Genomic DNA, 22,187 nt, shown 5'->3' with positions numbered 1-22,187 from the left:
CCCTGTCAGGAGCTGTTCTGGAATGATTGGTAGGGCTCGTTGCAATGAGGTCTCATAGCAGAGTTCCACTGGGGGTTGTTACAAGTGCCTCATCTAAGGTTATTGATGGAGTTGTTCCTTAGTGCCTCATTGGGAACCCATGATTGTGTCATTCTTTTAGCTAATTCATGCTGAACTGTTAGGGTCACTGTTAAGGGTTGTCCTACACTGTTCATACCAGGTAATGTGCGGTAGGCGTCTGATGCGCTGTCTGTGGAACAGGTACACTCTCCTGTCTGAAGCAAAAGACTGGTCCCGAGATTTGTTTGTTTGTATGTATGTATGTATTGCATACCAACCAGGTAAAGTGCCTCATGGCATAATACACCAGGTTTGTACTGAAGTACATGTATAAAAGCTGCATATCCAGACTTAACCACTCACACCGGCAAGAACCCCTACTCTTTTCAATAAGTGTGGAGGGTTCCTTTTCATGCTCGAGGTGTGGCTCTCCTCAAACAGGGGGCCTCCATTTAATGTCCTATCCAAGGGATGTCCCTAACTGAAACTAAGTACTCATCTTCACCTGAGTGAGGTGAGAAACTTCGTGCACTGGGGCCTGTCAAGGGATTCAAAACCTGGGTTCTGAGCCAAACACCCTGCCATTATGACACACGAAGCTCATTAGCATCAATGTTGACAATGTGTGTAGGCTATGGTTTTGTAAGTTGACACATGTAATGGTAGGCTGTGACCAAACCCGTCTTGGGGTGAACTGAAATCTAGTACGGTGAAGTGAAGGAGGTCAAACTACAGCGTCTACCCGAGGACAGAGGTCAAACTACATGAAATCAATGAATCCAATCATGGTGCAAATCATTGCTTTCATGCTTAGAATGCATAAATGTTCAGGGTTCCAAATACTGGGTGCATATACACTTCTGTGCACCCAAAATCAGAGCTCTCGCCTGGTGCACCTATATTTGTGTTGGGGTATACAAATGTTTTATATGAAGGTATCATTGTACAATAGTATACAGCATGTTCTTGATAATTAATCATCAGAAAAATAATAGAAATTCTGAAGTTAGCCACAGTATTTCATATTCAAGCTACAAAGAGAGGCTGTAGTTAGGCTTTGCTGACATACGTGAACCCAAAGTTTTTCCATGGACGTTGATCTTAAGGGCAAACCAGTGCATTTATTCCCCAAAATGAATTTTGAGCCCTGATCTTGGTTGCAGCAGTGACAGGTTGAACACAGTGTCAGAGTTTCTCAAAAGACATGTAGGGATAACTTGGAGAATTGGTACATGTACTTTTGCAATGCTGTACCTATAATTTTCATCTCTTGGTTCTCTGCAATGGCTGATCCTAAATTCTGTTGTTTGATGCAACAACAACAAAAAAGTGCATACTTTATTCTTGTCAGTGTAACTTGAACAGAACATTTATTATAATTATTATTATTAGTAGATACCTGCCATTGTTTCAATGTGGGATTATTTCATCTTAGACGAGAAAGGCCAGTGTAAGTGGCAGTGGCATTTCATATTGCCTTTATTACATTTCCTCAAGTATCAATACAAATTTGGTCACCTTATCGCATCTTTCATCAGTTACGTTTTATTTCCCGGTTGGTTCAAAATTTCTTCTGAAAAAAATCTGTAGTCCAATGGATTGACCTGCACCTGACTTGCTTTACATAATAAAATTTTTCCATTCCTTTTCATTCACTTCTTTCTGCTTTGGTGTTGAAAAATAATTCATAGAAGAGTAATGCCACCATGTTTTATTTCTCTGTTCATTCAAATTTTTTTCTGAAAAATATCTTCAGTCTGATGAATTGAACAATTTGGCTTTTCCTTGACTTGCTTCACATAGTAAAATTTCCTCGTTCTTTGTATCCTTTTCCCTTTGTTTCCATGTTGAAAAATAATTCAAAGAAGAATAATGCCACCACGTTTTATTTCCCTCTTCATTCAAAGTATCTTCAGTCTGTTGAATTGAACAATTTGGCTTTCCTTGACTTGCTTTACATAGTAAAATTTCCTCGCTCTATGTATCCTCTTCCCTTTGTTTCCGTATTGAAAAATAATTCAAAGAAGATGAATTGAATAATTTGGCTTTACCTGATTTGCTTTAGGTAGTAAAATTTTCCTTAGTTTGTTCTTTCCCTTCTCTTCCCTTTGTTTCCATGTTGAAAAACAATACAAAGAAGAGTAATGCCACCACGTGCCATGGAGACATTTTGCTGCATTTCTGACCCCCCTCTCTGTCTGATAGTCTTAATGCGGGGCTCAATCCTGTACCAGGAAAATCAATTACCGTCGGGCGGAGCGGCAGATGCGGATATCTGATTAATGACACGTCTTCCTCTCGCTCTCCTGATGGGGTGATGGGACGTACATTAGCAGATTGGAACACGCTGTAAGAGCTTTGCCGAGTGTCTGGACAGGGACTTAGGTCTTGAACTTACATTTACGTCTTGAGGGGACGACTTCTTGGCGAGAAAGTAACTCATCTGCTTGGCTGATTGATGGAATCATGCTGTGGTGGCGGGAGTCGGAGACGCAAATTAAAGGTTCTGCCATGTATAGCAAGTTCGGATCCAGCACCTGTGGCACGCTGTGAATTCTGATAAGTTCACCTTGAGGAAATATCAGCCATGACCTTTTGCATGCATAGATTTTTCACCTGTTTGCATACCAATTTAGAACGGAAAACGATACATAGTAATTTGCCCCTTACACTGGTCTTGGACAGTCTACCGCTGTTTAGTGGAGGGTGATACCAAAGCCAGGCATACATTGAAGCAGCAGACTGCTCTGTAGAAGACAACATTTTCCCAATCTTGAATGTTCTTGATGGGCTACAAACCACAATGAAAAACAATGTTTTAACGGCTCCTGGTCAGATACAGTCACCATCTTTTCCAAATTTTGCTATCTAAACATTTTGTCAAGATGGCATAATATATAAAAAAGGTCATATCTAAGGTGGAAGCACACTGATGTCAAACTTTTTAGCCTACACTAAAAACTTTGCTTGTCCTCCACAGCTTTTTGTTGCTTTCATTCTCTTTAATTTGCAAATGCCAAGTGGTGCCAAGTGGAAATATTAGTCTGGAAGTCTGCCAATTGCCAGAATTGCTGGCGTGGTCGAAATGATTATCACATCATTGAAGGAATAGGTATGATCCCTATAAGTACTTCTAATTTCTTATAAGGCCACGTCAGCTAACTTTCATTGATTCTTTTCTTAGTTTAGGCCACACCAGTTTTGATTGCTTCTGCACTGATTTGAAATGATAGTTGAAAAAAATTTTAAATTTCTGTGCACCTTGAAAAAACACTGTTGTAGCCTTAACTGCAGTACTATAAGTATTGTAATAGTTATGTGTAATATATTAGGTAAATATTTGATGTAAGGTATTGAATTGTAAGGGTTATGTGTGCATGGTAGGCTCCAAATCCTGATGTGGCCAGTTCAACTTGGCACACTTGAAAATTTGCTTCTTTGTTGCATGAGTTTAGAAATATACACTGGTTACATGTGCTTAAGTTGTCCTTTTTTCATTATTTTGTCATTCAATCCATTCTAACATTATACAAACTCTTAGAACAGACCTCAACTACACAACTAGCTTTTAACTTGAACATCATTCCAACGTGATTCCTAAGTCTGATTATCAACACAATGTACCTCAAACACCCCCAACATATGTTATCTGAGATATGATAAGGCTGTCATGACCGATAGGGTCACAGTGTCCATTTTTTTAATGGTTTGACAGAAGGCCACTGAGATAACTATCTGTAATGAGTTGGAAGTCTCCAGGGGAAGTAGGTTAATTGGTCATTGTGTCCAGGGGAAAGACAGTAATGTATTCCAGTTAGACCTTTATCGTATGGTTCACAAAGTGTCCTTCAAAAGTGGAGAGCTCTTAGACTTTGCAAAATAAGTACAGTCTTACGATTTATGCAAAGAGATTCAGCTTTGTCTGTGCAGCATATTTAAGTTCCACGGTTGTGTTGTTGCACTGTGCAACCTCCATGCACTGTGCAACCGGATCCATTTTTGTGCAACCTTCCTACGATACACGATACGATGTCACTGAGATACATGTATCTTTATGTACATTGCAAGAAATTACCCATTCTATAATAGATTTCGCACTTCATTTGTAAGTTAAGGCCCAGAAAGTTATATTTTAACTGACTCAGAACACACTCTACCATCAAGTGTGGCTGCCTCATGATGTTCCTTTCACAAAGTTTCAACAGAGTGAGAACGAAGAAGAGCATCACTTGCTATTACATTGTATTTTACATTTCCTGTTCTGGTTGAACAGTATGTGTCCTATCAGTCCCAGTTTTTGGCGACGCCTCAGGGACTAGCTCAATAGTATATTGATCTTGTTATGTCCTAAACTTCTGTCCTACTGAATCAACATCTCCTCATTTATGTTCAGAAGCCTACTAAATAGTTAATGCAAAACTTAGCTTAGTTGCCGGCGGTTTAGGTTACATTTGGTAGTCATTGTAAACCCTAATGTTCTTGGGTACCATGATGACTTGAAGAATGCAGTACTGGTAAGTGGGTTATCTTGATAACAAGCTACTTTTGTTACAGCAGAGTTTGTGCAAAACTTCTCTCTTAGTTATGACATTTGGATATTATGCTGTGCTGTTTTCCACATCTGTCTGTTATGTGCAAAAACAGGCTATATCTACAATTAATTTTAGACTTGAATTACAATTCTAGAATGGTGATTGCATTGTGATTCAAGGCAGAATGTTGTTACAGTAATGATCTTGATCCAAAGAGTGCCAAACCGGCTGGAATTCTGCCCACCTATTGATCATGACATTTTCTGTAAGGCCTGGGAAAATTGATGTTGTGTTTCTGATTACAGTCCTAAAAAGTTAAATGTTACCAGGTAGGGATTCTCTCTTTTTTTAGAATCAGATGTTGGCTGAGGTGATCCAACGAAAACTAAAATGCTTCAGAACTCTGGTATTTTCAACACCTTATACAGATATGCATCATTCAAGCACAATGTTTTATTGCAACAGAAATGAGGAGACCTTGCAAAACAATCCAAAACTTTTTCATCCCTCAGATCAGTCTGATAGAAAATTTGATATCCTTTTCAACCCCCCTCCCCCTGAAAAAGGCAATGGTCAGCAGGTTCTTGCTACGGTCGGCCGGGTAATCAGAAACACAACATTTCTTTCCTTGACCTAAGGTTCTTGCTATTCTAATGAGCAAGGATTCCTGCAAAGTCCCGGTTACCAGCGTTGTTTTCCTGCCCCACAGTCAGCACCACGTATGAGTTTGGACCAGCGGGAGGCCTCATCACCTATGAGTTCCCTAATGAGGCGCGGCCCAACACCAGGATTGATATGCTGGCTGTTGGATTCACCACCAGGGTCACCCAGGCCGTCCTGGTCCGCATTGACTCTGCAACGTCAGACGACTTCATGGAGATCATGATTGTGAGTATAGATTTTCCTCTTAACCCTTAAAGTGTCAAGAACCGATGAAAACAATCTCCAGTTTGATTTTGGAGTCACCAATTACGTAGGTAACATTGGACAAGGTCAGTTCTGCAGAGTTCTGTATTTGATTGCAGAATTCTACAACCCATATGCAGAATTCTGCAACCCATATGCAGAATCCTGCAACTCATATGCAGAATTCTGAAACCCAAGTCCAGAATTCTGCACCCTAATGCAGAATTCTCCATCTATATGATCATAATTGTGAAACAATAGTCTGTACCAGTTTAATTCTGGAGTGACCAAAAATCCAAGAGGGTGGAACACTTATTAAAGCTGCAGTAGATATCACAATGAGTTATCAGTAAATGACAGTATCAACCTACCACAAAAAGTAAGTTCCCCTAGCAGTTTACTCCTTTACAATAACAGACAAGAAGTAGGTATAAGAACCACTAAATCTCTCGTCACAAAGTTTACAACAGTGAAATTACCTGCACCAAGGAGGTTAAACGTTTACCAGCATCTGAAGGTTTATTGTTAGGAAGATTCCTAAAGTTATGAATGAGCAATTTTGTAGATTTTTTTTTTCATTCTGTTGGCACTAAATTGAATACAATGATATTCATTTCTAATAAAGCGATGGAATAAATCAGATCCGCATGAGAGATGTTGGTTGGTTCTCGCCGAAATCGGGCAAAATGAGAGGTAATTAACCTTTGGCCTGCGTGCCACCTGGCTGTGGGAAACCATTTTCATGCATGGTCTCATCCAATTTCCCATCGCACAAAATCTTGTCAAGCTGACAAATCGCACAGAGCTGGGCCCACAGAGTTTTTGTGTGAAATATGTACTCACAGACAGTCATTCACAATCACATGAAAATAACTTATGGACATCAAAACCACAAAATGGAAGTAAACTGTATGTAGTAAATTTGAAGTTAACTTATGTTGATAACAAGGCATGAGCTTCAGCCAGGTTGGACATGGTCTGATGACATCCGTTTTGTTGATATGCCCCAAATGAATTGTGATATTAGCGATAATCATTATGATTGATGTTTTGTTTACTTCTTTACTGACCCAACACAGAAGTGCCATCACCTGTGCGATAAGGACAGTTAAGACATAACAGAAATGCACTATATGATCAGTTATATGATGATCTTCAAAAAGCACTGACTCCCTTAGGCTTCAAATCTAATATTGAACATTTTAAGTTCCAAATGGCTCAATGTAGCACATGTACAGTCCACGCTTCTGGCATTGCCAAATGGCAATGATGAAAGTGCCAATAATCAGTTCATTGCAACACATTCAATGGTAGATTTAGTGTTGAAACATTTTGTTTTTGATTTAGTTGCTTGAGGCATTTTGTAGTAACTGTTATAGTCAGAATGCTCCATTATAATTTAATTATAATGGAGCATTCTGACTATTAAATAGTTGTCTTCTTACAGCATCTCACACCTATCCTTTTTAAGATATCTTTGGTTCGTTTGCTATTGTAACAGTAAAAGTGCATGGGATATGTAGTCCACCAAAGGTTTTAAGAAAAGAACACACAAAAAGACCCCAAGGTTGCATCATCATTGTGTTCCTTGTGCCCTCTGGCAGATTTTAGAAGAATTTCACCCACATTATGACTCCTCACAAATTGGTTGGCCTTTGTTGGCAAAAACAAAGAACAGTGTTTTGCAGCATTGGCGACCATCCAAATGTCTTTTTCTTATTACCCAAAATTCTAGTGTCCATCTATTCTATTTGCATGCCTGTTCATAGCTAGAAAGTAGCTGTTATGCAGTAGAGTTGGCAAATGGCTTTATGACCTTTGGCCTTTCATGTTTCAACATAGTGGAAAATGCAGTCATTATAAAAGCTATCGTCCAGTAAATGCAGCTGATTCCCTCAGTATAAATGTAGTCTCGTTGAAGTCTGTTTCTGCTGTCTGTAACCCCAAACGTTGCATGGTAAACACTTCATCTCACATTAAACATTCAATGACTGATTTAATGACAAAATGATTGACATTTCGTGAAATGCAGACCACACCTAAATCTTGCATGCTTGAACAGTTTGTTACTTTTGAGCAGTTGTAAGGAGCCAGGAAAGACAAATATTGCGGGTCCACAATGGCCATAAAAGCATGAAATCCACATCTGTCTCATACTGTTAAAATCAGTGGCAGGTCTGTAAATTATCTTAGATAGATGTCTAGAATAATCTTATAAAGTATTAAACTTCAGTTATTGCAGGCTCTGAGTCTATGGTGAAAATGAGTTGAAATTTGATATGAAATGGGTAAAAAAAACGCTAAATCCAAATTGATTTCTGTTTAAACATTTTGGAAGTCTTTCTCAGCCTTTGTTTATTGGTCACTCAGGTCAATAATTTTAAACAAAAATAGTGTTATAAGAATATAGTTATACCATTAGAAACACATTTGTAGGCATATTAGCTAGTAGAGAATATTCCTAAGACATTGTATAATCAACTGTGACCTTGGCAAGTACATGTAGCTCACCCAGCAATGGTACATCTCACCACATTACATCATACAACACTTCATTGTCAGTGTAGCACCCTATCTGATTCTGGTAATTTGCTTCTAACAGTCCTAGAATTACAATCCATCCCTGTATGATCCTATGATTCCCTGGACACACTGTATGTCTCTTATTTTTGTCCCTGGTGTTGGATTAAGTGGATTTGTTGGTCCAGTTGGGTTTTTTTCAGGTACCGACACTTCTACGTTATGACCCCCCTCTGTTCTGATACCCCTACGTTTCAACACCCCTAGGTTAGGGTTAGGGTTAGGTGGTCTCCAAAGTAGTTGTGTCAGAACATAGGGCTGTCGGAACATAAGGCTATCAGAACATAGATCTATAACCGATCATGATACAGTGAGCATGCCTACAAATTTGGGTGGACATTTGATTTAACATTCCTTTTATAGTTTATGGTTTCCGCCTTTTCCCTGGGGCCAGATCTTAGAGCTAACAGGAAATGTCGTGAGAAAGCCACAATCCCTCTGTTGTGTGCATGTCATCCCCAATCTCCTCTCATAATAAACAGAGATGACGTCTTCTGTTAACTCAATTTAGTAGTGAGCATGTGTGTATGACTACAGAATACAACCTTGACTTCTCTATTCTCAACAATGACTGTGTGTAAGATGTATGATGTGAAAATGATATATATCTGATTCAGTACTCTAGCAGCCTGTCGTAATTGTTGACATTAGAGTGGTACATTGGAAATGGTAATTTGATAACAATTAAAAACTCAAACATGAAGTTGATATCGGAGCCTTTGCAAGAAGTTTCATAGTTCTGTACTGTATCTCCCTTAGTTCTCAGATTTTCTCTTCAGTTGTTGGAGGACCTTGTCCTTTGTGCTTGAGGTCTGCCATATCAAGGAGTTATTACACCTGTGTCTTTAACCTTTCATGACCTTTCCTCCATGCAGAATGATGGACTCCTTGTTGCCACCTATAACATGGGCACACAGGACCATCCCGTTTCCGAAAAATCCAAGAAAGTGAACGACGGAAGTTACCACATTGTACGGTTCTCCCGTATCGGGGCTAACGCGTCCCTACAGCTAGACAACCTCCCTCTCAACGAGAAGAAACCGCCAGGTGAGTGGGCCAGTCCAAGATCCATCACAGACGCCATGTTTTCTTTTGTTTTTGGCGACACCACAGGGGCACAGCCCTTTATCCTATTTTTATGAGCAGTCATACAGTAGAGAGAGGCAGGTTTTAAATTCCTGGATGGCAATGTATACCATGATATTGTAAAGATGCTTTTACTTTTTGAGATGCATGTTCAGTTACTATCATTTACTGTCACTTACAATGAAGTGTTACAGTAACTGTGAACAGGATTAAGAACAAATTCAAAAATAACTTTTGCGTGGTATAAAAAGTTATGAGTTTTCAGTTTTCAGTTATCATTGCAGAAAACTTGATATCAAACTTAATGATCAGTACAATAGTTTCTTTGTGATGTGTTTGTTTTAGGGATGTGTTGGTTATCTATTGACCTGCTTTCTTAATCAATCGCAACAATCGCAAGAAATTTTCCGACACATATAATCCCTGGAAGGAATCAGACATGGAGATGTGCTTGGGTCTGTGATACTTGTCAGACTGTTTTTTTAATAACTCAACAGTGCTGCACCAACTGTCGATGACAACTTTTGTCGCTGCAAGCAACTTTTCCTCCGTACCACTCAGCCAAGCTCTGATCCACAGTCTGATTCCTTTAACAAAACTCGAATTCGTTAAAAGTCTGTTGAGAATTACTAATTGGTATTGAATGCTAAGACCAAATTACAACTCAAAGTAGGTCATTGAAGCTTTAACAGTTACATATTTCTTGTTTATGATGTGTTTGTCTTATTAACAGGGAAAGTTCTTTGATGAACAGGTCTTGTTCAATGTAGTCCGACCTTTGTGACTTTTTGTCTCCTCTCTGCTACTGTTGGCTGTGAGGACAACATCATGGATCTGGCAAAAAACAAAACAAATTGAATTATCTTACAGATGGGAAGGTTCTAAGAAATACTGCCATTGCACACTACCATTTGGTGGCAAACATTGGGGATGTACATTGTAAGTTCATCTTGTTGGAACATTTCTAAATTCTACATTTTAGTCATCATTCCCTCGCAAGATATTGAAGTATGAACATTTTACAGTACTTTGTCCTTCTTAACGATTGCTAAGCCTCTAAAAAGAGGAGAAAATTTGCAAGAATAGAGAACCAAAAAAAGAGAGAAAGCATGTTTTGGGTTTGTTAGGGGTTACATACTGGCCTGAGGTTATGTATCGATTCCTTGATGTGATAGATATGTCCTACAAATGTGTTCCTAACAGTTGTCAGCAGGGAAACCTCGGTAAAACCACCCTGATCAATACTAGGCCCGAGCTTAAGAGTACCTTTAGCTCCCCTATATCATTACCGGAAAGCCCTAGGTGGTCAATTTCAAGGTAAAGTGATCGTTTACATTCTAATGCCAGCTATCTAAGCCAGTAATGGAATCACTAGCCATATTTTGCAGACCATCATTGGTTTTTGATAGCCGAAGCAAGCTGACCAAGAAGTAACATTGCTTTCATGTGCTCCCCAGCTGTGCAGGTCATTTACCAAATTGTTGGCGGGCCTTCTAGCTGGAGATGGGCATATCAATGCTAATTCCCCGGTAACAGTGGAATCAATACATCCCGGGCAGAGAAGAGCTTTTAGAAATTAGCAGCCCCCAATTTCATCCATTATTAAGCCAACACAGCTTGAAGTTGTCGCTTAGTACTTTTTTACTCGGAAAAGGGTGATTGGCGTACATGCAGTGAAACTTACTTGATAGGACCTTCCCATCTATTCTCGGCCAAGATCCTTGGTAGTGTCCTAGCATCTTGTTTGTTTGTTTGTCTTATTTGCATGTGGTTTGTTAGTCTACTATACAGGTAGTATATGAGCATGTTAAATGTGTCCCAAGTCCAAATCTGTGTATAACTGTGTAACGTTAGGGACACCAACGTTACCAACTTCTGTTCCTGTCTACGTATGCATCTCACTGGTCTCACACAGACATCCCACCTTTCTTGTTGCATGCCCTACGGTGGACACTCTTAGTCCTCTATACCATCCTTGCATGACACACAAAGAAAGACTCTTTAACGTCAGTCGACACTTTTTGCATGCTAAACGTTTGCACAGCAACATTTTTCCAACTTAGAACTCTCCCTTCTCCCTCCTTTCAATCTGACAAGAATCACTTTGTAAAGAAAGAAAATCACTTTTTGTGACATTTCCTTCTTGATAACACATCTTTGATGAAATGGCGGTAAACCATTGACTTTTTGTGCCTTGAATGAAGAGTTGATAACAGGAATTTTTGAAGTTGAAGAATTTTTGCTCTTTTTCTTCACCTTTTTCTGCTGCCATCTTGGATGCCATTGTTGTGCATGAGCAGTTCCTAGCTACTTATCTTCTGAGGACAGGAGTACGTCAAGTAACCCATTTTTTGCATACATTTTCCTACCATCACCTACCCTTGTTGACACAGTGTATGCCATGTTTTTGTACACCAAACAATAGTACTATGTATTCATAAAAAAAGGAATGAAACTTGCTGGATGTCGGGTAAGTGCATACAGACTGAATGAATGGACATCAACTATCACTTTGCCATTTTTGTAAGGCATGACACCACAGGTTGAATGAATGGTATCATTGAAGTAACTCATGACTGAATTTTCTACTTTGTATACCAGATACATGTGCCGTATGTTTTTCACTACTTCTGCCTGACGGTTTTCAAGAAAATGCAGCATTTGAAAACCTCAATTCTGACATTTGCCCCAATTGTTACAATATCCAAATCTTTTTGTGACACCTTTGTGGTAGAATTGTTATTGTGTTGTTACGCAAAGTCTGTGTCTTTATCTTGTTTAGACTATGAGTACTGAGTGGCCACCAGGAAGTAGTGGCAAACATATGAGAGGCAACTCTTTTGAACAGTGTGCATGAAGTGCCATTGCATGCTGATCTAATTATGAAAGTTTGCCACATGGTGTCCAGTCTATGGCTGAAACTACAAAATGTTGAATTGAAACCAAAGGAGGATCAGTGCTTGTTCCCATTGACACAACCACTGAATATGTTTCCAGAACTGTAACATGAATGTTTTCTTTAAAACATTGCTGGACACTGTGTGAATGTAAATCAAACAGTTAGAATTATCTTGTTAATTGATGATAGTGGTTAACTTTGATTGACATTGCAAGTCCAATCTCAAAAACGTTAAGTGCTTTAAGTGTAATGTTTGTTTACATCTTTTTCCATTTTTCTTACTCTTAACAGACTGGAATTGTTTTCGTTTTGCTCAATTTCTTCTCTTTTTTCCAAATTAATGGTAAAAGTGGATGAAAGGTTTCTTTTATTGACAACTCAGTTGAAGAAGAAAGACAAAGAATTTTTCTAATCATTCAGCTGAAACTGAGACTTTATTCTAAAATCAGCTCAGTAGTTTCAGCTGATTTTATAGTAAAGTTTCAGTTTCAGTTCCAACTATTGTCACTCTATGATTGCATTGAAATCTATTTCAGTAGTGAACAAAGAAGACAATACAGATCATTCAAACCCTCCAGTAATGGTTGAAGCCTTCTTATTTGGCATCAAATATTAATTTTTATTATTATATTGGAGATTATAGTTACCAGGTATCACATGACATCTTTCAGTGAGCTTTTTGCTCAATTAAGTAGATCCAAATTTTCTGATAAAAATATCAGACTTTTAGAACATGTAAGTAAGAGATATAATTTTGTTAATAAGTGCAGGGAAACTTTAATTTTGTACATTGAACTATAAAAGTCTGTTTTAAGGCTGTACCTAAGGACTTTTGCCTCAACAAAGGTTTATATGATTCTGCTTACTTGTGTCAGTCTTTTTCAGGATCTAACAGTATTTTTTTCTGCATTCTGGGTAGATCCCGTCTTGCTATCCTGCAAAATATTTGAAAGCAAAGCAGAAAAAGAGTCAGCAGAATTATCTTTATCCCATATTTCTCTTTCAGGAGCTGCCGCACTATTGATTAAAATACATTACATTTTTAATAGACTGAATCATCTTTGTAGTATGGATAATCGGACTTGACAACTGGAAATGTCTGAATGTCTTCTTAACAGTTCCTGCAGTTAGATAACAGATTTCTCTATACAAAGCCAAGCGTTTTTATCTATAATCCAACGTTTTTGGTGACCACCTGTCACCTTCCTCAGGACGATACTGACTCGCTATGTAAAAGATGACAGGCAGTCACCAAAATGTCAGCTTGGGTAAAAAAAACATTTTTGTGGCATCGTGTGGCGCAATTGGTAGGGTGTTTCGCCCAGAACCCAGAGGTCCCGGGTTCGAAACCACTGCTATGCCCCCGATGTTGTGTCCTTTGGAAAGGCACTTAACATGACTTTCCTCACTCCACCCAGGTGTAAATGGGTACCTGACTTCGGTTGGGGAAGGTCGTATTGAGGTCCCCTGCTGGCGCCGAATGGCAGCCTCCCAGACCCTTGCGACAGCTCCACAAAGTACAAGTGCGGAGCAAATATGTATCTGTTGTATCTTATGTGATTGTAAACCCTGAAGCAATTCAGCACTGGCTGCCATTGCACGGGTAATTTCTGACCAATAAACCATTATTATTATTATTATTTAAACCCTTTGTTGTGTATAAAGCATTTTTTTGTCCAGTGACTTACCAACCCGATGAAACTATTCAGAGAATTCCTACAGTATATTACCTTATTTCCTTTTGTATGTTTCTGTCAACATTTTTAGTATGAAATCAGGTACTTTTGTTGCCTTTTTTAGATATATGCCACATTCAAGTGAATTTTTTTCCCTCCCAGTTTGGCATGTCAGCGTGTACATTATACCACCCAGGCGTGATGACTTGTTTAGCAGATGAAGTTTGACAGAATGGGGGCGAGCAACTGAAAAATGAGCTGTATGATCTTTCCAGTGATAGACTACACCTCCAAACAGTAGTTCTTGCCTCCAGTGCCTCTTTGGAGTCCCACAAAATTGGGCATTTTCAGAATCTTTGATAGACAATTTTGGCAGTTGCAGCTTAGGTCCGCTGAACTGAATTGTTTCCAATTTACCTACTTGTAGGCCAAGTATTAGTATTGAAGTGTGGTGTCTTTTATTTTAAATTATGGTAAGAAGTCCCATTTCATCGTTTCAAGCAGATATTTAATTTTTATCTTTCAATCCTGTTGCTGAATGGCATGTTTTACCTGCCTTCATTTATGTCCTTCTTCAATTGGTTTTATTTATGTGGACCTAGGAGGAAATAGTTATGAGGAAAAAGTTCAAAATATAGAAGAAAAGAGTGAAACTAATAAGGAAACTGATGCAAGATAAAACAAGAAACAAAGAGATTATTGTGTGATACAAGTGCTGTATTATGTCAATAGATGCACATAGAAGGATATATATATTAACATGCACTCCCCTATTCCATCGGAAGGCACTTTTTAGGGGCAGCATCCTTTGATTTACGCCCCGTCACACATCCAGGACCTTCCCATGACTTTGCTTCAGACCATTCCCAAACCAAGGTCAGCGCTGGGTTGGGAGTTGCCGGCAATCCATCTTATACTAGCCCCAGTTCTTTGATATGAACACATCTATTAGAGAGAGAATGTGACTTTCCTGAGTGTGATTTGTCAAAATTCGTAGTTGGCTAGCACAGATGACTACAAGTTAACCTTGCTGACCAACTCCCAACCACAGATGACCTTGCTCACGACTTACTCCCAACCGTGGTCAGGGGAGGGTTCGGAGGCCGTGGTCGGTTATGCATGACGGGCTTAACTCCCAGCCATGGTCTGGAGAAGGTTGGGAGGCCATGGGTGGTTGTGTGAGGCTTTACTGGCAGATTCTACATGACATTTTTAACAAGACACTGACAGTTCATTATGATAAGTGAATAAATCTAACATCAAATTTGCAACAGGGACTATGACTGATCTATTTTGATGATACCTTTTTCAGCTCATTTTGCAGAGTATGTTACCTTGTACCACTTGGGCATTTTTCATCTTTAGTGACTGCATACTTCATCAGTTTGATTGGATGTCTCCATTTCTTAATGTCTCTGGATAAATGCCAACTCACTCAGTTTCAATTTGTTGAATCCATCATATTAATCTGATACTTTAACTATATCATAGTTGAGATGGGACTTGCAATGTAACTTACTGAAAGGAACTTGTTCCAGCTTGCACTTACTCTGTTTTCAACTAGATTTGAGAATCTAGGAAGCCTGTGAGATTCTCAAAAGCACTGTCATGACCAGTTAAATTTCCTTTCCTCAACCTTCTCCCTGCTGCCTAACTCTGTAACCAATAGGGTGCCAAACAGTTACTTCAGAGTGCTAAAGGTTACTGTTTGTGTGAGTGTACAGTTGTGTTCAAGTTCCTTTTTGAAACGACGTAGTTATACGTAATACCTAACTACAGCTCCAATGCTGACCCCATTTCTCCAGCCAAATCTTGTGTACTGACGGCGCCCTCTCTCCCCGCCGCTCTGCACAGGTAAACAACTTAGCGTCTTCAACAGTCAGGCCTACATTAGGCTTGGAGGCCGCAGCAGTAACGGCCGGTCCAGACGAGGGGTCGATAAACCCTATTTCGTCGGCATGCTGTCGGGTTTCTACTACAACGACATCAAGGTCTTGGACCTGGCGCGTCAGAAGGATCCCCGAGTTAAAGTGGAGGGAGATGTGAAGGCTGTTAAGCCCCCATCCATGCCCACCCGTGTACCCCCCCTCCCCGTACCGCCACAGCCTCGCAAACCTGTGCCCGTAAGTAATCCATTGCAACACCTCAGTTATCTGATTCTTGAAAATCTTTATACGCTATTAATATATTTTTGTACAAAAGTAAATCACTCACCAATAAGCTATCCATCCGTACTCTTATCCTTCTGAAGTCAAAATGACACAAAGCCTATGTTGCATGGGTCAAAGGTGCCTGGTAGTCTGTATCAGCCCCTGTCTCGGTTGAGGGAGGGTCAGTGATGTAGATGGCAACTTAATTATTTGGGGGCAAGCCTTTCTTTAGATGGAATATGATGACTGTAAAGTTGCGGGAAAAGGAAATGAAAAATATGCACAGATAATCAATTTCATGGTAAAATAGTAGCATTAATATTAAGATATATGCTTCAACTAAAGGGTATACAGCCATAAAGTGTATGTGTACAAAGAGTATGATTATCTGATGGCAAAACGTTGGATAGTGTACAAGGCTTATTTCCATCTCATGTTGTTCCCTGCAGCCGTCAGATGAGGATGACATCCTGGTGATGTCAGGATCCGGCTGTCAGAGTGACGACGAGGATGACTGTGACCCGTCACTGGGCTCAGGTCAGACATACAGTTCTTGTCACATTTATTCATTCATTACCTTTGCCAAGAATATTGTGTTTTGGGTGTGTTTTATTTGTGGGTGTGTGGCTGTGTATGTCTCCAACATAACTCGAAAAGTCATGGATAATATTTGGTAGATGGGTAGGATTTTGCCAAAGCGTTAATTAAATCATATTTTGTCAAATAGAACTAAGTTAAACCCAGGACTTCTCAGCTCAGATTAAAATCGTTTGCCACAATGTCATATCTGCTTCTTCACGTAATCTCTCTCTAGACACAGGAGTAGATAATTAGATAAACAGTGTGAAGAAGGAGTTGTCAACTTGACTTACAGTCTTAAAGGGAAGACTACCAGGTGAAGTGTAATACTTGTCACAACACATTAGAAGTTGTGTTTGTTAGTTCCACATAACTAGTGAACTGCTCTTACTAGGCATAACAAACCAGTTTTGTATAATATTGGTACAAGCTGTGCAAAAACAGACCGTAAGGTTTGATCCACTCACACTGAGATGAACCCCTACTCTATTGGATAAGCGTGCTCGATATGTGGCTCTCCTCAAACACATGACCTCTTGCTTTACATCCCATCCGAGAGGACATCCCTAACTGAAGTTATAGGTACTCATTTTCACCTAATTCAAGTGAGAAAATAGGAGTAAAGTGTAACCATTTATCCTTGGTTTCCAGAACATGTAGATTCAGAAGCTAACTGTTAGTTTTATCACTGACAGCAAAGTTTGGCCCCAATGCAGAGCAGATTGTTCGCGCACCCAGATTCGGGCTCCCCGTGCGTGCTTGATGAGCCAAGCATGAAATTAAAGCCACCATCAATGCTCGGGGTGCGCGGGTCAGCCAGATAAAATGAAGTGTTATGGCAATGAGTCTTCCAGTGATAATTTGTTGGCAGGCAGATGGATTCTCCATGGGGTGTGATTGACACAGTCGGGCCTATTATTTCTGCCCTGTTAAACACAATCCTGCATGGTTGTCCCGGTTACTTCACTTGTGTCTGAGATAACAAAGCAAGGACTACTCTTGACAGCAGGCTCAAAGCTTGGAAAGGACTTCATTGAAAAATCAACGATAAAGAGTAAAGTACATGTAGTAAAAACTGTAAATAGTAAGAAGGGATAATGACTGAGATAACATTGATTTCAATCATTGACACTAGCAGTCACCCTACTCTCTGTCTCTTGAAATGTTTCAAGGGGCACTCAACAGCAGAAGCAGGTGTTATTTTCTGAATACGAAAGGAAGTGTTATTTTCTAAAAGACCACATTTTTATCAACAAATGTCTTGCATTTCAATGTTATTTGACATTTTTTTGTGGAAATTGTATCAAGTAACATCATTCTCATTTGATTTGTTCACCGTGAACACCATGTACAGAGTGAAGTCCATAAATTGATTTATTTATAGAGGAATTGCATGGTATGGCATGCAATTAAATACAAAATTCAAGGCTTTCAATGCTAAGTGCCACAGTGCCAGACTCAGCATGTCCTGTTTTTAATTGGTAGCTCTACTAAACAGTAACTGAAATGTGTCCCAAATGAGGTCATTATTGCAGATCATTGATTATGTGTGATTTGCTGTAAAAGATGTTAAATGATGGGAAGTCCAATAATTGGGAACCACCAAGTGTGTAATGGGTTTAGATTAACGGCACGAGGTGCGGGACTTGGCACATCGATGATGTCTTCTAATAGTGTGAAAATTGGAATCCTTAAGAATCCTCTACATCATGTCAACCTTGAGCATGGCACTTGCTTCCTGCGTGAAAATGGGGGTGCCTTTTTTGGTGTGTTTTGGTCAGGTGTGAGTGTGTGATGCTGTCCTTGGTGCTGAATTGTCAGATGTTAGCCATCTGAATATCATTATGATTTCCTGACTTATTCTTGTTTCCTCCGTGGAAAAGGAATTATTTCTTTGGTATATGTGTATGTTTGTTTGTCTTGGTGTGTGTCCGTAGTTATTTGAATGCTGTAGAGTGACAGGATGTGTGGCGGAAGATGGTGTAACTGAAGACTGGCAGGATGGAGGGGGGGTGGCTGGCTGGGGTCCAAAGTATATATATATATATATATATGTCCCCAGGCTGGCAAACAAATACAGACAGCATTAGCAAGAAATTCATTACAATGAATAAAACAAGAAATTGACAAAAACTCACTGACGTTTGTGATCTTTGATTTCTTGTTAGTTATATGTTGGGGGGGGGTGCTAAAACTAGTCCGTTGACTGGCAGAGGATATGTTCCGAACAGTAATACAAACACACTTTTGGACTCAATAGCCGTTTCAGTCCAAGGGTCTGGTATTAGGGTAGAAGATATATTGCAGCTGAAAAGTCTCCTTCATCCTGTCCACAAATATTGCAAATATTTCAGGGAGGACTATAGAGACTCAGCAGCTACGTTTGTATGTATAATAGGTTCTGATACCAGGCTAGGTGAAAGCATATTCTGACTGTATTTCATATTGGCGTTGTAACGATTTTATTTGTATGTACTACGTGTTGCCACCATTCTTACTGAACTATATGTCTATATTTCTGTCTTTTGCTCACAATGCTTACATGATACAGTGGGAGGGAAAGGTAAGGTTGAATGTCTGATTTAAGCCATGAAGCCTTTTACATAAGTGCTTAACAGTACATTGCGTTACTCTAGTTGCAAGCTTTTGATGTATTCGTGGAAGAATCTATCATTATGATTTATATATATAACTGTGACCCTTTCTTCTTTTTAATCAAATTGTAAGTGTTCTAACATCATCGTAATGCATGTTTGCATGTCATCCATTGTCCTTGAAGTTGGCAGTCTTTGAGATATTGAATAATGTTGATGTCGAGCACCAATATCAGTGCAATAGCCAGACATTATATATGTATGTTGTTAGGTCCTAGGACATGCCTCTATCTCTCTATTCGTACATTTTCCAACCATACAGTGTTGTATATATGAACCTGGCTACTTTGTTTATCAATTTTTACCTTCATAATGCTCCACTAACATATTGTTACATACGATATACCAGCATGGCTACACATTTGCCTTATCTGTATTTATTTCAATTGTTTGTTTATTTGTTTGTTTATTCATTAAAAAGATCAAATTGGCCGCTTTTCATTGAGGTCATGAAAGAAGAGATAAGGGTTAGAGAAAACCCTGACCTTTCGGTACCACTATTACAGGAGAAGAGGGTATCATCACACCTATCATCAATGGGCAGCCCACACCGAAACCACCCAAACCGCCAAAGAGCACGCCCATTGTTCCCATCCCCTCGGACGGTCCCGGTCCCGACAGCTGTGACGACGAGGACGACCCAGACTGCGACGACGGCTCCGGCTCAGGGGATGGCTCGGGTACCACCACGGCGAGCACGGACGCCGTCAGGTTCTCCGTTACCACGACAACGGGCGGAAGGAAGCAGACGACGCCCCCCACGCTCCAGCCGTCTCCTCCGCTCCAGCCCGGCCTGACCCCCAACACGGTGGCGGGGCCCAGAGGTAACGGCCAGCAGATTCTGCCGACGAACGGCGTGTCGAACGTCATCCCGCCGCTGTTCCCCAAACAGCCGAACGGTAAACCGTCCAACATCATCACGTTAGAACCCGGGAACGGGAAGAGCCCTGTCCAGAACCCTGTCCAGGAACAGCAAGTGGCGGACACGGCGAGCACGACAGGAATGGTGGTGGGCATCGTCGTCGCTGCAGCCATAGCCCTCCTCATCCTCCTCTATGCAATGTACAAGTATAGGAATAGAGACGAAGGCTCCTACCGGATAGATGAAAGTCGAAACTATAACTTCCACACGAGTGGATTACCAGCACAACAAAACGGCTCAGTCCCGAAAGAGAAACCACATAAACCAGTAAAAAAGAAAGATTCGAAAGAGTGGTACGTATGAGGTGCCAATGTAAAGATCTCCCCCTCCCCGTCGACTCATAGGTCCCTTACTGTATCAGTTGTTGCAGTAGACCAGGAGTGAAAGTTGAAGGATCACACTATAGAATACAGAATATTGAAACAACAGAAACGCATTGTTTGTTTGTCTTGCCAGAATGGAGAGAGGGGGCTGTTAGCTCGTAGGGAAAAATATTCGAAAAATTGACCAAAGTCAGCGAGAACTTTTGCCACATGTCACTGTAACGGTGTAGTCCTACTTCATTGTAGCAGGTTTGTAGTGTATGTCAGCATTTCATGTGTAGCCCTTCACAAATGGCTTTTATCCAAAAAAAGATATCATAAATAGCTATATGCAACATATCTTATTTAATATCAGTCTTTTGGTGTCCCACTAGGAGACTTAGTAATTTAATCAACATTTGTGTAAGGAAGGCCCATTTGGGATTTTACAATGCAAATATTATATTTTGTTTATTTAAAGCAGATTTTGATATTCTATCTAGGTATCGGACTGTAAACGTGTATCAGCTGTATACCATTAATTTCCACATCATCCATATTTTAAGTAGGAATACAGACGAGCTGAATTTGTAAACCGAAATTCAAAAGGAACTTGGACATGCAAGGTTTGATTGTTTTTGCTTCCCTGGAGGAAGTGAGGTGACATGTCAACATTCCACTATTCCCACTCGTCCTCTCAGGAACATGCAGACTCAAGCCTTGTGCCTTTTACACTGCTTTAAAAACAGATGCATATACCTAGCATCCAACTGGGAACAGTTCATGAATTTCATTCAATTTTGTGGGCTTCTTCTCTAGAGTATATTGCTATAGCTGACAATCATTGAAAAGAGCCTCCAAAAGTTGTTTTATTTCGTCTCGACAATCTTAAGTAGGCGTTCCGGCATGTCACAATCACTCTGCAGTAAAGACAACGGTGCTACCATCCCCCGATGAAATTTGTTTACCGGCTCTGTTGTGTTCCTAGCTAGTTGTGTAAACAAACGCAATGCGATCTCCAGGGATAGTTTACTTCAGGCTTGTTCCTGCATGTTCCTCCAACTGATAAATCTTGTCTCCTGATGTGCCAGTTGTACTGTTGTCATGTGGAGGCCTAAATGGATCTAAATGACGACCATTTCTTACCGTAGCCTCTCAGCCAGTACAGTAATGCGGAGCCCTCCTTCCGTGTAACGTGTGCTTACATAGGTCTATAGCAATATTCCTTGTAGGAATAGCACAGGCAGAGGAAAGAAAAGAATTATCCTGCCCAATCTTGGACTGCTATAAGTACATGTACGTGATGTGACACATAAGTTCTCGTTACAAAAAAAGAAAAGACGAAGACAAAAAAAACTTCTGTAAGAAGCGACACAAACATGGGTTACTTTGAGAGAAAATGTATAAAAATTATCATGATTTGAGGTCCCCCATTGCTAGCGCACCATGTATATATATATATTTGTATGCTCTCTGTTGGTTGGAGCCTTAGGCTGTGAGCAGTGTTATATGGGGAACTAGCGATACCAAGAAAACCAGTACTATCGTGTGCAAGAATGATCAGTGTAATAAATAGCGTGTGTGGATCAATCCAAGCTTTATGTACTTAAAGAGCTATACAGAATTGCGTTATACCAACTGGATGTTTATATGGTGTCATTTTTTAAGTTAAGGGTCAAAAAACGATTATTTGTAGCTATGTACTGTGTTTTATAGAAGATTAAAATATGGAGATGTAGCAATAAAAGAGTCTAGAAGTCCTCAGTTGATATTTAGTTCCAAAATCTCCGGTCGAGTTTTGATGTCTAGATGCAGAAATCATCAATAAACTTGAAACAAAA

The 22,187-nt window shown here is 39.9% G+C and overlaps 1 protein-coding gene across 25 annotated transcripts in view; it reads left to right on the top strand.

Moving 5' to 3' along the window:
• Positions 1-22,187, top strand: part of LOC136432507 (neurexin-1-like) — a 217,832-nt gene extending 195,645 nt beyond the window's left edge. For 23 of the 25 annotated variants that reach the window (XM_066423836.1, XM_066423835.1, XM_066423833.1 and 20 more), the window contains 7 exons: positions 5,302-5,480; positions 8,954-9,125; positions 11,465-11,494; positions 15,594-15,862; positions 16,339-16,426; positions 19,020-19,031; positions 19,629-22,187. In XM_066423836.1, coding sequence (XP_066279933.1) covers positions 5,302-5,480; positions 8,954-9,125; positions 11,465-11,494; positions 15,594-15,862; positions 16,339-16,426; positions 19,020-19,031; positions 19,629-20,347 — 1,469 coding nt within the window. In that variant the 3' untranslated portion in view covers positions 20,348-22,187. The remainder of the gene's footprint in view (positions 1-5,301; positions 5,481-8,953; positions 9,126-11,464; positions 11,495-15,593; positions 15,863-16,338; positions 16,427-19,019; positions 19,032-19,628) is intronic. The other 2 variants (XM_066423847.1, XM_066423840.1) reach the window with 2 other exon arrangements.

Source organism: Branchiostoma lanceolatum, chromosome 4 (genome assembly GCF_035083965.1).
Source record: "Branchiostoma lanceolatum isolate klBraLanc5 chromosome 4, klBraLanc5.hap2, whole genome shotgun sequence".
Taxonomy (NCBI): Eukaryota; Metazoa; Chordata; class Leptocardii; order Amphioxiformes; family Branchiostomatidae; genus Branchiostoma; species Branchiostoma lanceolatum.
Note: the sequence above shows the minus strand (reverse complement) of the source record. Positions and strands in the feature narration are given on the sequence as shown.